The 20000-nt window shown below is 41.6% G+C and overlaps 1 protein-coding gene across 1 annotated transcript in view; it reads left to right on the top strand.

The window, feature by feature from the left end:
* Positions 1 to 20000, top strand: part of itga1 (integrin, alpha 1) — a 62778-nt gene that overhangs the window by 22421 nt on the left and 20357 nt on the right. The window contains exons 3-16 of the mRNA XM_060896716.1: positions 4348 to 4460; positions 5539 to 5630; positions 6451 to 6565; positions 8289 to 8410; positions 12430 to 12578; positions 12670 to 12820; positions 13325 to 13499; positions 13764 to 13837; positions 15432 to 15576; positions 16245 to 16387; positions 16527 to 16670; positions 17114 to 17374; positions 17612 to 17742; positions 19879 to 20000. The exon at positions 19879 to 20000 is cut by the window's right edge and continues 48 nt beyond it. Coding sequence (XP_060752699.1) covers positions 4348 to 4460; positions 5539 to 5630; positions 6451 to 6565; positions 8289 to 8410; positions 12430 to 12578; positions 12670 to 12820; positions 13325 to 13499; positions 13764 to 13837; positions 15432 to 15576; positions 16245 to 16387; positions 16527 to 16670; positions 17114 to 17374; positions 17612 to 17742; positions 19879 to 20000 — 1937 coding nt within the window. The remainder of the gene's footprint in view (positions 1 to 4347; positions 4461 to 5538; positions 5631 to 6450; positions 6566 to 8288; positions 8411 to 12429; positions 12579 to 12669; positions 12821 to 13324; positions 13500 to 13763; positions 13838 to 15431; positions 15577 to 16244; positions 16388 to 16526; positions 16671 to 17113; positions 17375 to 17611; positions 17743 to 19878) is intronic.

A 20000-nucleotide genomic window follows, 5' to 3' on the forward strand; every position in this document is an offset into this window, starting at 1 on the left:
AATACACAGAGATACACACACAAATACACAGAGATACACACACAAATACACAGAGATACACACACAAATACACAGACACACACACAAATACACAGAGATACACACACAAATACACAGACACACACACAAATACACAGACACACACACAAATACACAGAGATACACACACAAATACACAGAGATACACACACAAATACACAGACACACACACAAATACACAGAGATACACACACACACTCACACAAATACACAGACACACACACAAATACACAGACACACACACTCACACAAATACACAGACACACACACAGACACTCACACAAATACACAGACACACACACAAATACACACAGAGATAGACACACAGACACACACAAATACACACAGAGACACACACACACAAATACACAGAGACACACACACATTTACATTTGCAGCATTTGGCAGATACCCTTGTCCAGAGCGACTTACATTATATCATGTTTATACAACTGAGCAATTGAGGGTTAAGGGCCTTGCTCAGGAGCCCAACAGTGGCAGCTTGGTGGAACTGGGATTGAACTCACAAATACACACAAATACACACAAATACACACAGAGACACACACACAATTACACACAGAGACACACACACAAATACACACAGTGACACACAGACACACACACACAGAGACACACACAGACACAAACACAATTACACACAGAGACACACACACACACACACACAAATACACACAGTGACACACAGAGACACACACACAGAGAAACAAATACACACAGAGACACATGCACACACAAATACACACAGAGACACAGACTCACACAGAGAGACACACACACAAATACACAAAGACAGATACACAGACACACAGACACACAATTACACACAGAGACACACACACAAATACACGCAGAGACACACACACAAATACACAGACACACACAGAGACACAAATACACACAGAGACACACACACAAATACACACAGAGACACAGACTCACACAGAGAGAGACACACACTCACACACACAAATACACACAGACACAAAGACATATACACAGACACACACAGACACAAACACACACAGACACAAACAGACAGACACACACCCAGACACACACACAAATTCAAACACACACAGAGACACACATACACAGACACACACACATGCATGTACCTGTATATCTGATCATCAGATACATCAATAAAAGTTTCACTATTCATCTGAGCAGCTTCTTCACTCTGAGGGAAGTTGGCAGGATTCCACAAATTTGTGTCCTCTAGGGTGAAGGATCCGACCCTCTGGGTAAGGGGACAAGAGGACAAGGGGACGGTGAGAGTACAGGGAGGCGTTAGGAGTAAAGGGGAGTCGTTAGGATGTAGGAAGTAGAATGAGAGTGTACTGGAGTAACGTTCAGAGTATTGTTCATTTTTATAATTATTGATTTATCCATTTATTATTGTTATTAATTCACAACATGATGGACAGTTTTAATGTTCGCCAATCATCACATCCTCCATCCCTTTATCTCCGTCAGCGTTTTAGCTCGGCTTTGTTCAGACTTCTGCCTTCTTTCTTCTCGTTTTCTTCTCTTTCCTGACCCATCTGGTTGGGACTGAACCATCTGTTAGACATCAGAAAAGCCTTTTCCTTCTTCCCATGTCCTGCTCAGTTCACACTCTCACCCAAGCAAGCACCCAGAACCCATTAAAAGTGATGTTAGTGTTTGCTCTTATGAACAAATCGCATCTTTAAACACTTTTTTTTTCAGAGTCACCTGTAAAAGTGTCAGTGGTGATCGCGTCTCCGCTTGTAAACGGCCAAGGAGAGTGTTATGTGTTTTACTCTGCAGTAAACGGTGTCATTTTCCTCAGGAGAAACACACACACACACACACACACTCTCTCTCTCTATCTAAATGAGGTTTCCTGAAATCACATAAACATAAAACTGAAATCTCACATTACTTACACTGATAAAATGAGACATACAGTGATATTAAATATATCAGGATCTTAACATTTGGTACAGATGTTCACAATAACTGTAATAACTTTATTATCCTACACACACGTGTACACACACTCCTACACTCGGACCCCAGACTCCACAGAGAGATGTTTTATATCTTCAGGATGGAATCAGCTCTGATATAAATGACTTCGAGCCATTCAAGCACCGAGAGATGAGACTAATCCCTTTAATCTGAGAAAAAATAAAAGCAATATTTATCCGTCTCTTCGGGCCACTGGTTTTTGGAGCAGTTTACTATACTGGGGTTATGTCACCCGAATGTCTCATTAAATAATCCTAAATCAATCACAGCTTTTCACCAGTGTCTTTAATATGAAAACATTAATATGAAATGTTCTAAAAGGGAATTAACAGTAAAAGAAAAAATGTAAAAAAAAAAATATATACAAAAAAAATGTAAAAAAATATACAAAAAAAAAATAGAACTTATTTTATATGCTGAACATTAAAAATAAAGAACCTATGAGAACTCACTCACTCACTCACTCTCACTCATTTTCTACCACTTATTCGAACTACCTCGGGTCACGGGGAGCCTGTGCCTATCTCAGGCGTCATCGGGCATCAAGGCAGGATACACCTTGGACGGAGTGCCAACCCAACGCAGGGCACACACACACACAATCACACACTACAGACAATTTTCCAGAGATGCCAATCAACCTACCATGCATGTCTTTGGACCAGGGGAGGAAACCGGAGTACCCGGAGGAAACCCCCGAGGCACGGGGAGAACATGCAAACTCCACACACACAAGGTGGAGGCGGGAATCGAACCCCCAACCCTTGAGGTGTGAGGCAAACGTGCTAACCACTAAGCCACCGTGCCCACCTATGAGAACTACCAATACATATTGGTAGATAAGGCAAGATAAGGAGAGGGCAAGCAACATCTCTTGACACTTTTAAATCTCAGCTTAAAACTCATTTTTTTAGGGTAGCTTTTAATTTGACTAATTGTAATTTTACATAGTGCTTATTTTATAGTCTATTTTTGTGGCTTTAATTTTATTTTTATATTATGTGGTGTATTTTTGTTGATTTTATTTTGCTTTTGTAAAGCGCTTTGAGATGTACTTTTAAAGGCGCTATAGAAAATAAAGGATATTATTATTATTATATTATTATAAATAATAAATAGAATAAACATAAAAATATATAAAAGAAATTTTTAGAAATTTAAACAAAAAGAAACATTATTTTATTTTATTTTATTTTATTTTATTTTATTTTATTTTATTTTATTTTATGTAATAATGCTCCCAATCCAGCAAGGCCAAAAAAAAGCCACTTTAACTAGAAACCTTCCCACTTCACTTCCTGCTTGCCCTTCAGTGCGATGATGACATTTTGAATCATCGCTCAGAATCCTTTACATTCTGATCTGTATAAAATGAAGGATATACTGGGACATAAACAGGATGTTTCTGATATTGTGTGTTTCTACTGCTCTGTCCTCTGAGCTCTGATTCCTCACACCTCATTAACCCGCTGGAATGATAATTACTCCACTTGTTTGATGTCCAGGCGGCAGCCAGAAGGCTATTTTTAGCCACTGGATGTTTGTGAAATGTTGAGAAGGAATTTCATTTTATTATGACTTTAAGTGCAGTTTTAGTGACGTGTTACTCCATTAACACTTAAACGAGCTGAATCATGAATTATGAATCATGAGTGTATCAGCTCGGACTCAGACATTGGCCATATACAGTACACCTGAAAACTTAATGCACATTTCTGTCATCGTACTTCAGACAGGAACAGAGACGTAGATGCCCCCCCCCCCCCACACACACACACACACACATTTAAACTCAACTACTTGTCTTTAAGACAGACAAAATAAGGGATAGAAAATGCAGACTGAGTGCAGCATAGAATTAAATGGACTTTTGAATAAACAACCCTTCTGAAATTCCTACCGTAGGCGGTCGAGTAAATAGGGCATAGTGTAAGTGTGTAGTGTGCAGTGTGTGATTTGGGACACAACTTGAGTTTGTAGTCAGTTTTATGTAAACTTATTGACAACATTCTTACAGCTTCAGATCCCCATCGACGAACAGCGAAAACCGTGCCAATGTGTGTTTCCATGACAACAACCATGACGATAAACTTCTAAAAAGCAGCGGACATTCCTCTGTATTCCCTTCGCTTTTCTTCTCTGCAGGAAAAAAACAAAACAAAACAGAAAATCAATTAGCTTTACTTTGTCTGAGTGGAGTTTGAGTGCTCTGCTGCTCTTTCCCATAATTCCCCCAGGCTTTGTAGTTTGCGTTTGACCCCATTTCTGCCTCTGCCTTTCTCTCTAAAGGGTTTTGATTGGTTCTCCTCTGAAGGGACAGCCAGCCCAGCGAACCGGAGACGTCTACAAATGCCCCGTGGGTCACGGCAGTTCTTCCAGCTGTATAAAATTAGACCTGCCTGGTGAGAACTGGCTTTATAGTGGATTCTTTCCTGTGTGTTAAGTTGCCATTAAATTCAGTGCCGCCAGACTTTAGCATCGCTTATGCGATGAAGCCAAACGCCATCATGCTGCGTTTGGTCTGGAAAGAGAGGCATGTACTGTAGCAGATTATAATGGATTTGTCAATTGTATGTTATAGCAGTGTGAAATGCCTTAGGAGTGTTGGTCTGAGCACATCATCAGCCAGTGTGCACCTGAGAGGGTTAGGGGCCTTGCTCAGGGTCCCAGTGATGACAGCTTGGAAGCAAAGGGGCTTAAACCCTAATCTTCCACTCAACAACCCAGAGCCTTAACCACCTGAGCTACAACTTCCTCTATGGCTCGAGTGTGAACAACAAAATTGGCACTTTTTTCGGATTGTCACTGAAAAAGTGTGTATGTCAGTGCAAAATTTGCATCCTCTCACGTTTAAGGGCATTTAGCAGACGCCTTTATCCAGAGTGACATACAAAAGTGTTTTAAAGTCTTCATCGATGAATAAATTAACGCTGGTCCACAAGGTTACAGATTTAGTATACAGATTTAGTTTGTTTGTTATAAATATACACATAAAATAAAATAAGAGCTAGTTTTAGCGTTTCAGGAAGCGGTAAGTCTTCACCCGTCGATTGAAGATATCCAGTGACTCAGCTGTTCGGACATTTAGGACATAAATTCATTCCACCACCTCGGTGTCAGGACAGAAAAGAGTTTTGATGTATAACTACGTCTTACCCTGAGAGATGGTGGGAACAGACGAGCAGTGCTAGCATTGCTAAGTGATTGCGTTCACGCTCACATTTCCACTGCAGACAAACTCACACCACCTCCTACAGGTTCGTCTGGGATTCGGTACCAGTGTGTGCTCTGTATCAGACTAAACTGCGAGTGTATGATTAGTCACTATTCTACCTGCCCACACATCCTCCAGCATGGACGTGACCTTTTCATGTTCTGTCTAGGACGTTACGTCATCTTGTGAAAGTTTTGACTTACAAACATTTACAGAATTGTTTGAACTGCATTTCAAACCTCTGTGCTTTCTTTTTATTTATCCAGATTACACAACAATCCCAAACATACACGAAGTCAAAGCGAACATGACCATGGGGACGACTCTGGTGGCTAATCCGGACGGGAACGGATTTCTGGTACGGAGACAACATGCTCTTGATTTCCACAAAGTGTCCCGGTCATGTGGGCTGTCTGCGCTTCAGCCCATAGCCTGGTGTTTGTGGAGTGCTGCTGAAATATTAGTCACTTTTTCCACAGGGAGTTTGTGATGGTGAAGCCGCCGTGTCTCTGCGGTGCTCCAACTTCGGTTTGAATTAATGAAAAAATAAAAAAATAAAAACGCTCATTTATGAATGAAAGACTGACACAATTTTTCCTGCAGCCATAATAGGACAGAGTTCAGGCGTCTCCTGAACCTCTCATTTTCTTTTTCCATTTCTCTCTCTCTCTCTCTCTTTCTCTCTCTGTATTCATTCTCAGCCTCATCAATATTCAGCCTCATTTCTTCATCCCTCTTTCTGTCTCTGTCTTTATAAAACCTAATTTAAACATTCTCTCTATTTTCTGTTCTTCATCCTTCTCTTCTTTCTTTCGTTTTTCACCCTCACTTTAATCGGATCAGCAGGAGTTACACTTTAGTTTAGGAATATGAGTAATGAATAAATTATATTTATTACTATTCATTATAAGTTCATTATAAACTTTATTCATTATACGTAATGAATAAATCGAATAAAATTTGATTTGATTTGATTTGATTGAACAATCCTATGAGTGAAAAAGTCAGCGAACAGGTTACTTATTTATTTATTTATTTATTTCTATAATAAAATGCTAACAGCCAGGACGTAAAGGGATCTCAGGCTACCGATATGTTTGAATGTTTCCGTGGGGAAAAATAAATATCATACCAAAAATCTAAATACTATTTACATATCAGTGTGTGTGATCCTGTAGGCTTGCGGACCTCAGTACGGATACATGTGCGGAAATCAGCAGTACATCACCGGTATCTGCTCCAACGTCAGCTCCTCCTTCCAGGTGCTCAACTCCATCGCCCCGACCGTCCAAGGTACACACACACACACACAATTTCTTTTAGGACATGTGGCTTGTGTGTATATTAACACATTCCCAGGTGTGTAAACTCCGACTTGCCCTCTGGACCACATGCCCAATTTAGGACATGATTTATAAGAGCTGACGTCGCAGATGCACAGGAACCTGTGACTCATCTTATATACAGTGTGTCCACATGTCAAACACACACACACACACACAGCAGTAGGCACACTATGCACTATGTACTTAAGTGCCTAGTCTATAAATGTATAAATCTTCTTAAATGGAACACTGAGTATTATTTTCTTTTACTAACCGTTTCTCTGTTGTTGTCAAACGTACATAAAGCGACGTCGTCATGATGTAATCGTTAGCCTGGAAGCTCCGCCCATCTACCAAGTGTCCAACATTCCATGCTATTTCATCTGAACATGTGAATCATCAGGTTCTTCCAGTGCACTTCTTCTTCTTCTTCTTCTTCTTCTTCTTCTTCTTCTTCTTCTTCTTCTTCTTCTTGGAAGTTTCACACACTACTCATAGAATAGTGCATAAGTAAACGGTTTGGATAAGTAATATAATGCATAAGTAAATAGTGCATAAGTAAATAGTGCATAAGTAAATAGTGCATAAGTAAACGGTTTGGATAAGTAATATAGTGCATAAGTAAACGCATATTCTGTGACCGGCATCAGTGCTGAACTACAGAAAAAAACAGATCTCTAGAACCGATTAAATTTGTCGGAAAATATACACCATGGGCAGGACAAAAAAGACATCCTATCTGTAGTTGAGACTGATTTTGAACTCGAGTGATGAAGTCAGAATTCACATGCTGACAATTCTACATCAAATCTAACGGAAAAAAAAAAATTGGATTAGGCCACGCCCACTTCCAGTGTAAACCCGTATACGGATATCCTCTAGCATCCTCTTGTTTCTCTGATGTACAGCTTTTCGTTAACAAAGTAAAGATCTCATTTTTAATGGACATCAGTTTAACATCGGTGTAAGACAGTGTTCACATTGCCATAGCAACCGTGTAACAAACATCAAAACATAACCAGTGAAAGATAATTACAGACCGAAATGTACAGATTTGTCCAGGACAAAGGAGAATAAAAAAATCCTTTCATTATAACTCATAAAGACTGAAGTAGTGTGAGATGCTGGATGTTATGAAAGTGTGATATGTAATATACATTAAAGTTTGTATTGTATACAACTTTGGGTCATGGACGGCTTGGACAATTCCCTGTCTTGTGTGTTGTGTGCCATTGTGTATGTTTCGTGCTCACGTGTGTTTGCACCGGCCGATCCTTTCTTGCCTCCTCACACCTGATCGTCATGTCTCATTAATAATGTCTTCTATTTATACCTGTTGTGTTGCCATTTTATTATTATTTTTTATTATTTTAATTTTAATTTTATTTATTTATGGTGTGTGCTGAGTCCTAGTTGTAGTTAAGTGTCTCTGTATCTTTCTGTTTCTGTATCTTGTTATTTTTATTATTTTAGTTTAGTTTTTTAATTGAATTTACTTTTAATTTTATTTAAAGTTTAAGTTACCGTGGTTTTGTTCTTTGTTTGCTGTTTCTGTAGCTTGTTTTGTATTTAGCTGCCTAGTTTATTCCTAGTGTTCCCTGTGTGTGTGTTGGTCTTGTTATTTTTGATAAATCCCCCTGCTATCTTTTGCTATCCCTGCATTTGACTCCTCCTTTTCTGACACTTTCCAGATTGTAAGCAGGACATGGACATCGTCATCGTGCTCGATGGATCCAACAGCATTTTCCCGTGGAGGCACATCACAGATTTTCTTGTCAAGTTTCTCAAAAAGATCGAAATCCCTCCAGCCAGGGTGAGCGTTCTTCTCCAGAGTGTATTCAAGTCAACTTTCATTGTCATTTGGAGCATATAGATAGACAGATAGATAGATGGATGGATGGATGGATGGATGGATGGATGGATGGATGGATGGGTGGATAGATACAGTATAGCCTTGCAATAAGTGAGTAGGTAGATAGGAGAGTGGATGGATATATGGATGGATGGATGGATGGATGGATGGATGGATGGATGAATGGAGCCCTGCAATGATTGAGTAGGTAGTAAGGTAGGCAGGATGGGGGATGGATATATGGATGGATGGATGGATGGGTGGGTGGGTGGGTGGATAGATATAGCCTTGCAATAAGTGAGTAGGTAAATAGGAGAGTGGATGGATATATGGATGGATAGATGGATGGATGGATATATGGATGGATGGATGGATGGATGGAACTAAGTAGTTAGGTAGGTAGGAGGATGGATGGATAGATAGATTCACTTGAAATATTTCCCCTGAGTGACTGTAAGCTCTGCGTAAACAGAATCCTGGGATATCATGTTTAATGTTTCACACTACTCATACTTTACCCGGGATAATAATTCATCCTCAATTAATCCTGACGCTTCATAATCTGACGGCTCGCATTCTACTTACCTGAACCCTGGATTAACCTTCTGATTTGTGTCATAAACAATCATGATTGAATAAATACAGCATGCGAGTGCTTTAGAGTAAATAGCAGCTTTCGCATCAGTAATGGGGGAAATGGCTCAGCACTTAGCCCATCTTTAAGAATTGGGTCTAAAAAAAAAAAAGGATAGTTCAGTGCTCAAGCAGGTATTGTTATCTTTTACTTTTTTAATCTTTTATAGCTCTTGTTTTAATTTGTGAAGTAGCTGACCAGATGTTCTTTGGATCCAGCTGAAATATTCGGAAATTCGGACTCGTTTCTGATCATAGCAGTAAAAATAAAATTAAACCTCCTCTTCGCTCCAGTTGATGTTTTTCCGTCACTGTTTAACATCGTTGCTAGTTTTTTTTATGTTATTTATGATATGAGCCACACAGGCGCTGATCAGTCTCTGATTGGTTGTCTGTTGCTAAGCAACTAGTTACAGCATTCTAACACAGCATCGTATCACACTGCACAATTTTAGCACAGTGATGTGGAGTTAACGCTGTGAAAGCTGCTAATCCAGCTCCAGGGCTGAGTTTTATAACCCTGTTGGGGAAAAAAAAACACTATAACATTATACTCTAAATTAAACATGTGAAAGCTTCTAAATCAGAGCAGACTGAGAAGCGTTGTGGTGCAGGTGAGAACCACAGAGATGATATCTGTCGTTGAGATGATAATGAGATTGGAAAGTGGTTTGATTTCACACAAAACAAACCCTTCGTTATGGAACAAGACGATGCACCATCATGTGAAGAGTTATATTAATTAATTATTATTCTTAGACCATATATGCTTTATACCATACAGTATATCGTCGCTGTCAGACGGAATCCTCGTATCTCCAAAACCGTTATTTTTCAGGAAATTAAAAAAACGCTGTACCTTATCTGCAGTGCACAGGGTTTAGTCCGCGTTGCAGTGGATTGTCTTGCGCTAAATTCCTGTCCTCAGACGAGCACCAGAACTAGCGGGGTCAAGATTTTTTTTTCTTTGAGCCCAGTGTTTTGAAGACATTTACCTCAGAAGACGTGTTGATTTGTTGCGACTCTTCTTGAGGAGAAATATGCCGCGAATCTCTCCCACGGAGTGAGGAAGAGGTGGACAGTTGAAGTGTCCAATGGAGTTATGAGATTTGCGCTCAAGCTATTTTCAAGACTTTAGATTGGTTAATAACTTGTAAAAATAACAGAACCACGTGGGGACTGACCAATAGCATCGATATGTGAAAAAATATGAAATTGACCAAATTTGGACATACGAGGTTTCCGCCCGACAGCGACGATATTCATGTATACCATATACAGGTTAATTCCTGTTATCACTTACGCTACTGCAGCTGCACCCTGTCATCATTTACATTTACATTTACAGCATTTGGCAGACGCCTTTATCCAGAGCGACGTACATAAGTGTTTACATCTCTAGCATTGAATACATTAATGCTGGCTCACTACAGTAGGTTACATACTTAAGATACCATGAGTTTAAAACATTTGTTCAAAGTTACAATGAAAAAGTGTCAAAGGTTTTTTTTTTTGTTTTGTTTTGTTTTTTTATATAATGCAAAAGATAGGGAAAGAAGTGCTAGTTGAAGTGTTTCCTGAATAAGTAGGTCTTCAACCGCCGCTTGAAAATATCCAGTGACTCAGCTGTCCGGACCTCTAGGGGAAGTTCATTCCACCACCTTGGTGCCAGAACAGAGAAGAGTCTTGTAGTATACTTGCCTCTTACCCTGAGAGGTGGTGGAACCAGTCGAGCAGTGCTGGTAGATTGGAGGGTGCGGGGTGCAGTGCGAGGAGTGATGAGGGCTTTGAGGTAAGAGGGAGCTGGTCTGTTTTTGGCTTTGTAGGCCAGCATCAGTGTTTTGAATCTGATGGGTGCAGCTACCGGAAGCCAGTGGAGGGATCGCAGCAGTGGGGTGTTATGTCACTCTGTTAGCAGTATCTAATGAATTGAATGTGATGTTATGACACTGTTCCACCTCCCGGTTTCTAATGCCACATGATCTTGACCTCGGTGTTAATCGCTAGCGCAGCCTCAGTGTGGTTTTGTTTCGACGACTCATAAAATCGTTTCAGGAAAATCCTTTAGACTTCCAGACTCGGTTTGGGGAGAGTGAAGAGTTTTCCTGAACGTGGCACTGGAAACTGAGGAAGACCGCATTTTCCTTTTAAATAGATGACGGCATGATGAATGAATCACTTTTCTGTTTGCTGAGTTGACCAGGACAGGGAGTGTATGTGTGTGTGTGTGCATGTGTGTGTGTGTGTGTATCTGTGTGTGTTTGTGTGTGCGTGTGCCTGCGTGTGTGTGCATGTGTGTGTGTGCGTGTGTGTGTGCGTGTTTGTGTGTGTGTCTTTGTGTGTGCGTGTGTGTGTGTGCGTGTTTGTGTGTGCATGTGTGTGTGTGTGCCTGTGTGTGTGTGTGCGTGTGTGTGTTTGTGTGTGTGCGTGTGTGTGCGTGTGTGTGCATGTGTGTGTGTGCGTGTGTGTGTGCGTGTTTGTGTGTGTGTCTTTGTGTGTGCGTGTGTGTGTGTGCGTGTTTGTGTGTGCATGTGTGTGTGTGTGCCTGTGTGTGTGTGTGTGTGAGTGTGTTTGCGTGTGTGTGCATGTGTGTGTGTGCGTGTTTGTGTGTGTGTCTTTGTGTGTGCGTGTGTGTGTGTGCGTGTTTGTGTGTGCATGTGTGTGTGTGTGCCTGTGTGTGTGTGTGCGTGTGTGTGTTTGTGTGTGTGCGTGTGTGTGCGTGTGTGTGTGTGTGTGTGTGCGTGTGCGTGTGTGCGTGTGTGCCTGCGTGTGTGTGTGTGCGTGTGTGTGTGTGTGTGCGTGTGTGTGTGCGTGTGTGTGTGTGTGTGTGTGTGTGTGTGCGTGTGTGTGTGTGCATGTGTGTGCGTGTGTGTGTGTGTGTGTGTGTGTGTGTGTGTGTGTGTGCGTGTGTGTGTGTGTGCGTGTGTGTGTGTGTGTGTGTGTGTGTGTGTGTGTGTTTGAATAGTAGAAGTAAATAGTTATATTGTAGAAATGTCATATGGTCAGTATACTTATTACTGGCACATTCTAACTTTTATCCGTTTATAGTTGCATTTAATATTGAAACATCCACAAAGCAAGTTAGATCCTAGTTATAACTTATGTCAGAGCAGCTAGAAGTATTTATCACCTGCGTCTTTCTTGAAGGTAATAAGACAAAAATGTGCATCTTTTCCTGTTAAAAAAAACCCGAAGACTTCTTCCATTCATACATACAATCTTCTCTATATATTTTTAACCAGTGAATTAATATAAACCTGTGATTTGTTCTAGATCAGTTTCAAGTAAATGGTGGAATAATATCAACATTTTACAGGTTTTTGACTCTCGAATTTTTTTCTCTGCAGGTGGGCATCGTGTCGTACGGAGACGACGTGGGCCACGTTTTTAACCTCAGCCAGTTCTCTACCACAGACGACCTGGTGAAGCACGCATCCAAGATCGAACAGAGGCGGGGCTTAAGAACCATGACGGCGCTGGGAATCGACACGGCGAGGTGCGTACAGGGGTTGGGAACATCTCAGGAGATCGAGACAGCAGTAAATGATTTGTATTTGTGTGTTATTGTTCTTTGATGCATTAAACAGAAAAGAGGCGTTCACCGTGGAGCGAGGAGCCAGACCGGGGGTCAAGAAAGTCATGGTGATCGTGACAGATGGAGAGTCTCATGACGACTACAGACTGAAAGATGTCGTCGATGACTGTGAGAAGGACGGGATCGAGAGGTTCTCCATCGCTGTGAGTGTCTCAGCTCATTTTTTGCTCGAATGTTCAGGTGCCTCACTGACAACTCGAACAGGTTTTATCTCTCACAACTTTCTAATTTGTTTAATCTTTTAAAGTTTGTTGTGCAGTTAACCAGGCGTTCGTTGACGTCCAACGTACGCAAATTTTATGGTGTGTTTTTTTTTTTGTTAAGTGTTTCTGATTGGGTGTTGTCTGTTGTTTGCATCTTTTCACACATTTTGTGGCGTTAACATTGCAAAAGCTGCTAGACAAATGTTTATTTGTTTTTATCCCTCATTTTAATTTGATTTAATTTACTTTCTATTACTACAATAACAAAGTCTCTGCGGTTTTCCGAAACAAGATTAAAACTGTAGACAAAGAAAGTTTCAATCAGCTGCACACATTCTGTAAGGGTCAGGTTTGGGGCATTGCTTCGCTAGTCCCAGCCCTTACTCTGATAAACGGTGAGATCTGTTAATACAGACCTGACATCCAGTTTCTGTTCATTTGCAGGTTCTTGGTGATTATAACCGTCAAAATAAAAGCAAAGAACAAGTGAATAAATTCATTGAACAAATCAAGTCCATCGCAAGCAACAAAACAGAAGATCATTTCTTCGACGTAGAAGACGAGAGAGCTCTGGTGACCATCGTCGATGCTCTCGGGAGCAAAATCTTTGCCTTAGAAGGTAACAGAGACCTTCTGACTGTACGTATTGTAGTGAGACTAGAATGTCCTTTAGACACTTCTTCCTGTGTCACTGTATCGATAATACCATAGACGTGCCAATGAATCTGCTGTGAAGTTATGAGATGTGAAGCTCTAGCGGTAACAATCTCTAAAGTTGCTAGCTAGCAAAGCGATTGTTGTTGAAACGTTTAAGTTGTGAACACTTAGTTAGATATCTATTGTACATCACACACTATAACACACGCTTTGTGTCGCTGAACAGCTACATCTGGGAACCACACGTCGTCTTTCGAGATGGAGATGTCCCAGTCAGGCTTCAGCGCTCACACGTCAAGAGTAAGTCCCATTCTCTGTTAAACATCTAGAGTAAATGGTATAATGTCTATAATAAAGGGAAACGTCTACAGAACGATGGATGCAGTGTGTTAGCTTTTGTCCAGACGAGCAGGAGAATCACCGGATCAAATGAATGACACTCGTTTGATCGTCTTAGTATCCAATCCAATGCGAGGATAAGATTTAAGGACGACTCTACAGTAATGCTGCGTTCTACTAAAGGTCGTCATTAAACAACAAACAAAAAGCCCAACACGGAATTCCTTCTCATGAACTTGGGAGTTGGTCCAAGTTCAGCAAGTTATGTCAAGTCTAATATGGCTGCTTTAAGTCTTATTCCCCCAGAGGTCTACACAATGGAATTTGCTGCTGTTTGGTTGTGTTCGTGTTCAGCATTGAATGTCACATTTCACTCTACAGTCATGGTTAATTTTTACATTTACAGCATTTGGCAGACTCTCTTTTCCAGACCACTTGAGTCAAAATAAAGACAATTCTTTGACGTATATTTAAAATTTTTATTTTCCAGCTTATATAATTACATTTGCCGGTATGGCTCTGTTCTGAATTCCCCATCCTTTTCATGAGCTCCATGAAAGCTAGTCGGGGAACAGCAGCAGCTTCGTGGGGGGACGATCTCCCATTTAACTGGGAAAGCAGCAAGACAAAATCCCCCATTTAGAACAGAGCCTGCATCAGTGACAACAGAATGACACTGATTAAGTTAAACACAAAGTTTCAAGGAGGAGCTACAGTAGGGGAGGAGGTGGGTTGCAGCAATGCAGAGGAAACAGCCAATCAGACAAACTAAAAAAGGCATTTAAATAGGGTGTCCTGTTTGAAAGGGACCAATAGCGTGCTTAGGAATCAGATCAGCTGATGGGCAGGGTTAGAATATTGACATCAGCTGATAGCCGAGCTTGACTATGTGTCCTGCCTGAACTGACGCTGAAACGCTATATTTTATACAACTGAGCAATTGATGGTTAAGGGGCTTGCTTAGGAGCTCAGCAGTGGCAGCTTGGTGGATGTGGGATTCAAACTCACAACCTTCCAATCTGTAGTCCAACACCTTCACCACCAAGCTATCGCATCCCTACAGTACATACGACTCATATGAAAGTAGAACTCATGACTATAAGAATTTCAAGTATTTTTGTTTTTCCCTAAAATTCTGTGTAAGATTCTCACAAAATTCACACTGAACGACAACAGAGTCCTGACTCCTTTTAGAGCAGACGCACAGCCGGAAAATCATCCATTTGTTTATTGAAAATGTCTCTTGAGCAGATTGAAAGCCAGTGTACTTTGTAGCCTGAATGCACAGAGGTTATTTGTTGGATGCTGTTAGATGGACAGAGAATTTTTTTCCATCTTTATCGCTGAGTCTGTATTTTTTGCTGCTAACTCTTGCACTTTATTCATTATAAATCTTTAACTGTACTGTCTGTCAGTGCTGGAACATGTTTTTAAGACACACAGTGTTGTACTCTGTAGAGTTTTATTTGTCAACCTGATCCTTGAGGAACGTTGCAGCTGTATTTGGTTGAATTGACAATAAAAGCTTTTTGACCTGCTTGTTTACCGTCTCTAGGCAGGTGTGATGCTTGGCGCAGTGGGAGCGTACGATTGGAACGGCACCGTCGTCATGCAGTCGGGCAAGCGCTTTGTCGTGCCCAAGTACAACACCTTTCATAACCCTCAAGTGGAGCACTACCAAGGCATGGCCGGATACGTGGGTACGTATTAAACCATATTAACCCCAACGGTTTTATACAAGGCACCTGTAGAAACATCCTGCGTCTCGTAGCACCATCACCTTTTGTACCACCGCAAGCCCTCTGGATAGAGCGTGTAAATAAATAAAGGGCATATGTCGTGTTCTCCCTGACAAATCCTTCTCAGAGCAGAGAAACAAGGCTTCGGACACAGTCTAAACACTCAAGTGTTCCCATAAACACTTTCCAGAGAGAAAGAAAATTCCACTGCTCTCTGCACATCCCCTTTTAAGGAGTTTCCTCGGAGACAGACGTGTCCGTGGGGTTGAAGAAGAAGAGGAGCTTGGAATATAATAATAGTTCATCATTGAGGGGGGACTTTTGGCTCTGTTTAGCTGACACCATGAAACACCACCGATGTAATAAAAGTTCAAGACTTTGTTTAAGTAGATTATAAAATTACACTCCAGCTGTTTTAGATTCATTTTACTGTCACAAGTGGAATGTGAGTCACAATAAAAAAGCTATTATTCTTACTTTGAGATAACTGACAGATCTGAAGCTCCACCCAAATGCTGGAACATGAAAGGTTTCATGCAGAGATCTTAAATTTGATTTTGGAACATACACTAAGTTCTCTACAGATGTTTTAACTTGATGAAATAATCTGATGCAATTTGGGGATAAAGGTTATGACGTGCAGTCAGCGTACACACCCTCTGGAGTTCTCTACATCGCCGGGGCTCCCAGATACAACCACACGGGCCGAGTGATCGTGTACCGCTTCAACGGAACGAACGTGAAGGTCACGCAGAACCTCGAAGGAGAACAGGTACATACTCACATGCTAATTCATACACAATACACGACACACTGTAGTGTACTATAATACTGTATCTAGTGAATACTTCCCATTTACATTCAAATAAACGGGGATCTCAGTGTTGTTTCTCTCTGTTTGTGTGTATCAGATCGGCTCGTACTTCGGCAGCGTCCTGCAAACTCTGGACGTTGACAGAGACTCGTACACAGACCTTCTGCTGGTGGGAGCTCCCATGTTCATGGGGCCTGAGAGAGACGAGCAAGGACAAGTCTACGTCTACAGGCTCAACAAGGTACTGAAGGGGGGACATGGGGAGGGATGAGGGACAGAGAGAGGAAGAGAGACAGACAGGGGGAAAGAAAGAGACCTTTTCACCACGGCTTATTTGAGTTAATATAGACTTCCTGTCAGCTCAGACCAGACTGATCATCGCAGCTCATGGCGCACGAACAACCATGTCACGGTTACAGTCACAGAGATCACACTTTTTCCTCATTCTGTTCTTTGATGTGAATATTAACTGAAGCTCCTGACCTGCATATGCATGATTTTATGCCCCGTGCTGCCATCGCACGGTCGGCTGATATCATAAACACATAACCGATCAGGCCTACAGGTGTTTCGATTACAATGGACGGCGAGTGATTACTTCACTGTAGCAGTAACCCAATCTAAGGCAACATGTGCTATTTGTTCTGACACCTGTGTGAGCTGTAGTACTGTTTCTTTTCACAGGAGGGTGTGTTCGAACACGAGATGACCCTACGGCCGGTAAACCAGACGTGCTGCACACCGCTCTCACACACTTCCTGTACGAGTGTGAATAAGAACGAGCCGTGCGGTGCTCGGTTCGGTACGGCCATCGCCGCTGTTCCTGACCTCAACCTGGACGGCTTTAACGACGTGGTGATTGGGTCGCCGCTGGAGAACGATCACCGGGGGGCGGTGTACATCTACCATGGCACAGGGCGCACGATTCGAGAAAAATATGTTCAGGTAACAACAGGAACAGAGAAGACAAGTAAAGGTTCAAATAATAATAATAATAATAATAATAATAATACCTGAGAATGTGGAGATTTTGTGTGAAGGGATTTTTCATACAAATACAGCTTTTATGTGAAAAAAGTGAAGGTGGGTAGAGTTGAGGTAGACCTAGCATTATGTAGCTACAGTAATGATCAAGTCTCACAAAAACTGTAAAATCAGTGTGTGTGTGTGTGTGTGTGTTAGCGCATAGCTGCTGGAGGTGATGGTGAGAAGATGAAGTTCTTCGGTCAGTCCATTCACGGAATCATGGACTTGAACAATGATGGAATTATAGACGTAACTATCGGAGGTATCGGAGGAGCTGCGCTGTATTGGTGAGTGTGCGTGTGAGAGTGAGTGTGCATGTGAGAGTGAGTGCACATGTGAGAGTGAATGTGCATGTAAAGAGTGTGTGTGCGTGTGAGAGTGAGTGTGCATGTGAGAGTGAGTGTGCGTGTGAGAGTGAGTGTGCGTGTGAGAGTGAGTGTGCGTGTGAGAGTGAGTGTGCGTGTGAGAGTGAGTGTGCGTGTAAGAGTGAGTGTGCGTGTGAGAGTGTGTGAGTGTGCGTGTGAAAGTGAGTGTGCGGGTGAGAGTGAATGTGCGGGTGAGAGTGAGTGTGCGGGTGAGAGTGTGTGTGCATGTGAGTGTGCGTGTGAAAGTGAGTGTGTGGGTGAGAGTGAGTGTGCGGGTGAGAGTGAGTGTGCGGGTGAGAGTGAGTGTGCGGGTGAGAGTGTGCGTGCATGTGAGTGTGCGTGTGAAAGTGAGTGTGCGGGTGAGAGTGAGTGTGCGGGTGAGAGTGAGTGTGCATGTGAGAGTGAGTGTGTGCGTGAGAGTGAGTGTGCGTGTGAGTGTGTGCGAGAGAGTGAGTGTGCGTGTGAGAGTGAGTGCACGTGTGAGTGTGTGTGCATGTGTGTGAGTATGAGTGTGTGTGTGTATAAACTGGAAGTTTTTTGCAAAAGTATATTAGCAAACCATTATACTGTATGTTAGCTACATTTGCATGATGCGCATTTATAATAAAACAAATCTTTTTTTATTTCAGTACATAAACATGCAGAAGCTCTTAATCAGAGTCTCGAGCCCACATCCTTCTGAATATCACCTGAAACTTTCAGGATGTCTTTTCTCTATTCACATTTATTTCTGAGTGTCTCTCATTGCTGAATATTCATATCCTCGCTCCTCCTTTTCTAAACCACTTCTTCACAAACTTTACAGGAATTTCTCACTCTCAAGGGTCTAGAGCCCGGAGCCCCGGACACGCTTCCTTTTACAGATCCGTGTGGAGAGATGTTACAGTGGAGATCCAATCGCCCACTCACTCCATCCCTCCCTCTCTCCCTCCGTCTCTCCCTCGCGCCCTCCCTCACTTCCTCCACATAGCTGAGCGGATCTGCGAATTCGAGTGAAAACTCCTCTGTCTTGGCTCTCGCTGCTCCTCCACCCAGTCTCCCTGGATTTTTATTAACATGTCGCTGTTAGACTGTGGAACTGTTAATAGAATAAAGGTTTCCTGCTTTAATGGAACACATTCAGTGCTGTCCAAACCCTGTAGACATGGGACGAGAAGTTATGAGCTATGAAGCTAATGTGGATAGTATGTAAGGGAAGCTTATAGCTACACGTTTAGTAAAATATTTACTTTTGGATTTGGAGATAAAATGAAAAATAAAAAATGCATAAACTGTTCCTCAAGATACAAAACCACCCACTAGAGTCTCCTCCAAAATGTCTTGTTTATTTAAGATTTCTAGTTTAAAATGTCATGTATAAAGAAACAAAAAACCTGGAGTTGTGCTCTTCTAGGGAAATAATCAACAGTCCTGATCCTAGATCAGCTACCACCCTGAAGATTATACTGTCCTATTAAAACATTCATTCATTCATTTTCTACCGCTTATCTGAACTACCTCGTCACGGGGAGCCTGTGCCTATCTCAGGCGTCATCGGGCATCAAGGCAGGATACACCCTGGACGGAGTGCCAACCCATCGCACGGCACACACACACACTCCCATTCCTATTAAAACATGCTTTCATTTATTTGTTTAATTCTTTTATTTAATACTACAGCAATTCAACAGCTATAATTAATTTTGCATGAATTGTTCTTCTATTATAAATGCAGGATTTATTTTGTCCATTTTTAGTTGCCCATATATATGTTGTGGAAACTCCAGGAAACAAGTTTCTGATATCATTTACTCAGATAATAACAGCTGGTCGTTCCCATATGCCACTCTTTCTCTTGAATTTAATAAGAAACCAGAAAGTTTCCAAGCTCTAATACTGCAGACTCCTTCTGACTTCATTTAAATTGTTCAATAAAAACAAATCCATTTTGAAATTTTCGTTATTCGTCTTTCAATCTCTTGTGATCGAGCTGTTACTATAGAAACGCCAACTTATTAGAATGAGTACATTAACGTGAACCTTTTATATAAAAACATTAATGAATTCTTTTTGTCACAGGTCTCGGGATGTTGCCGAACTCCGTGCCGAGATGAGCTTCAGCGCCAACAAAATCAACATGCAGCAGCCAACGTGTCAAATCCACGGCAAGGACACAGTGTGTGTGAAGACCAAAGTGTGCT

The sequence above is a fragment of the Tachysurus vachellii genome, chromosome 20 (assembly GCF_030014155.1).
Source record: "Tachysurus vachellii isolate PV-2020 chromosome 20, HZAU_Pvac_v1, whole genome shotgun sequence".
Classification (NCBI taxonomy): Eukaryota; Metazoa; Chordata; class Actinopteri; order Siluriformes; family Bagridae; genus Tachysurus; species Tachysurus vachellii.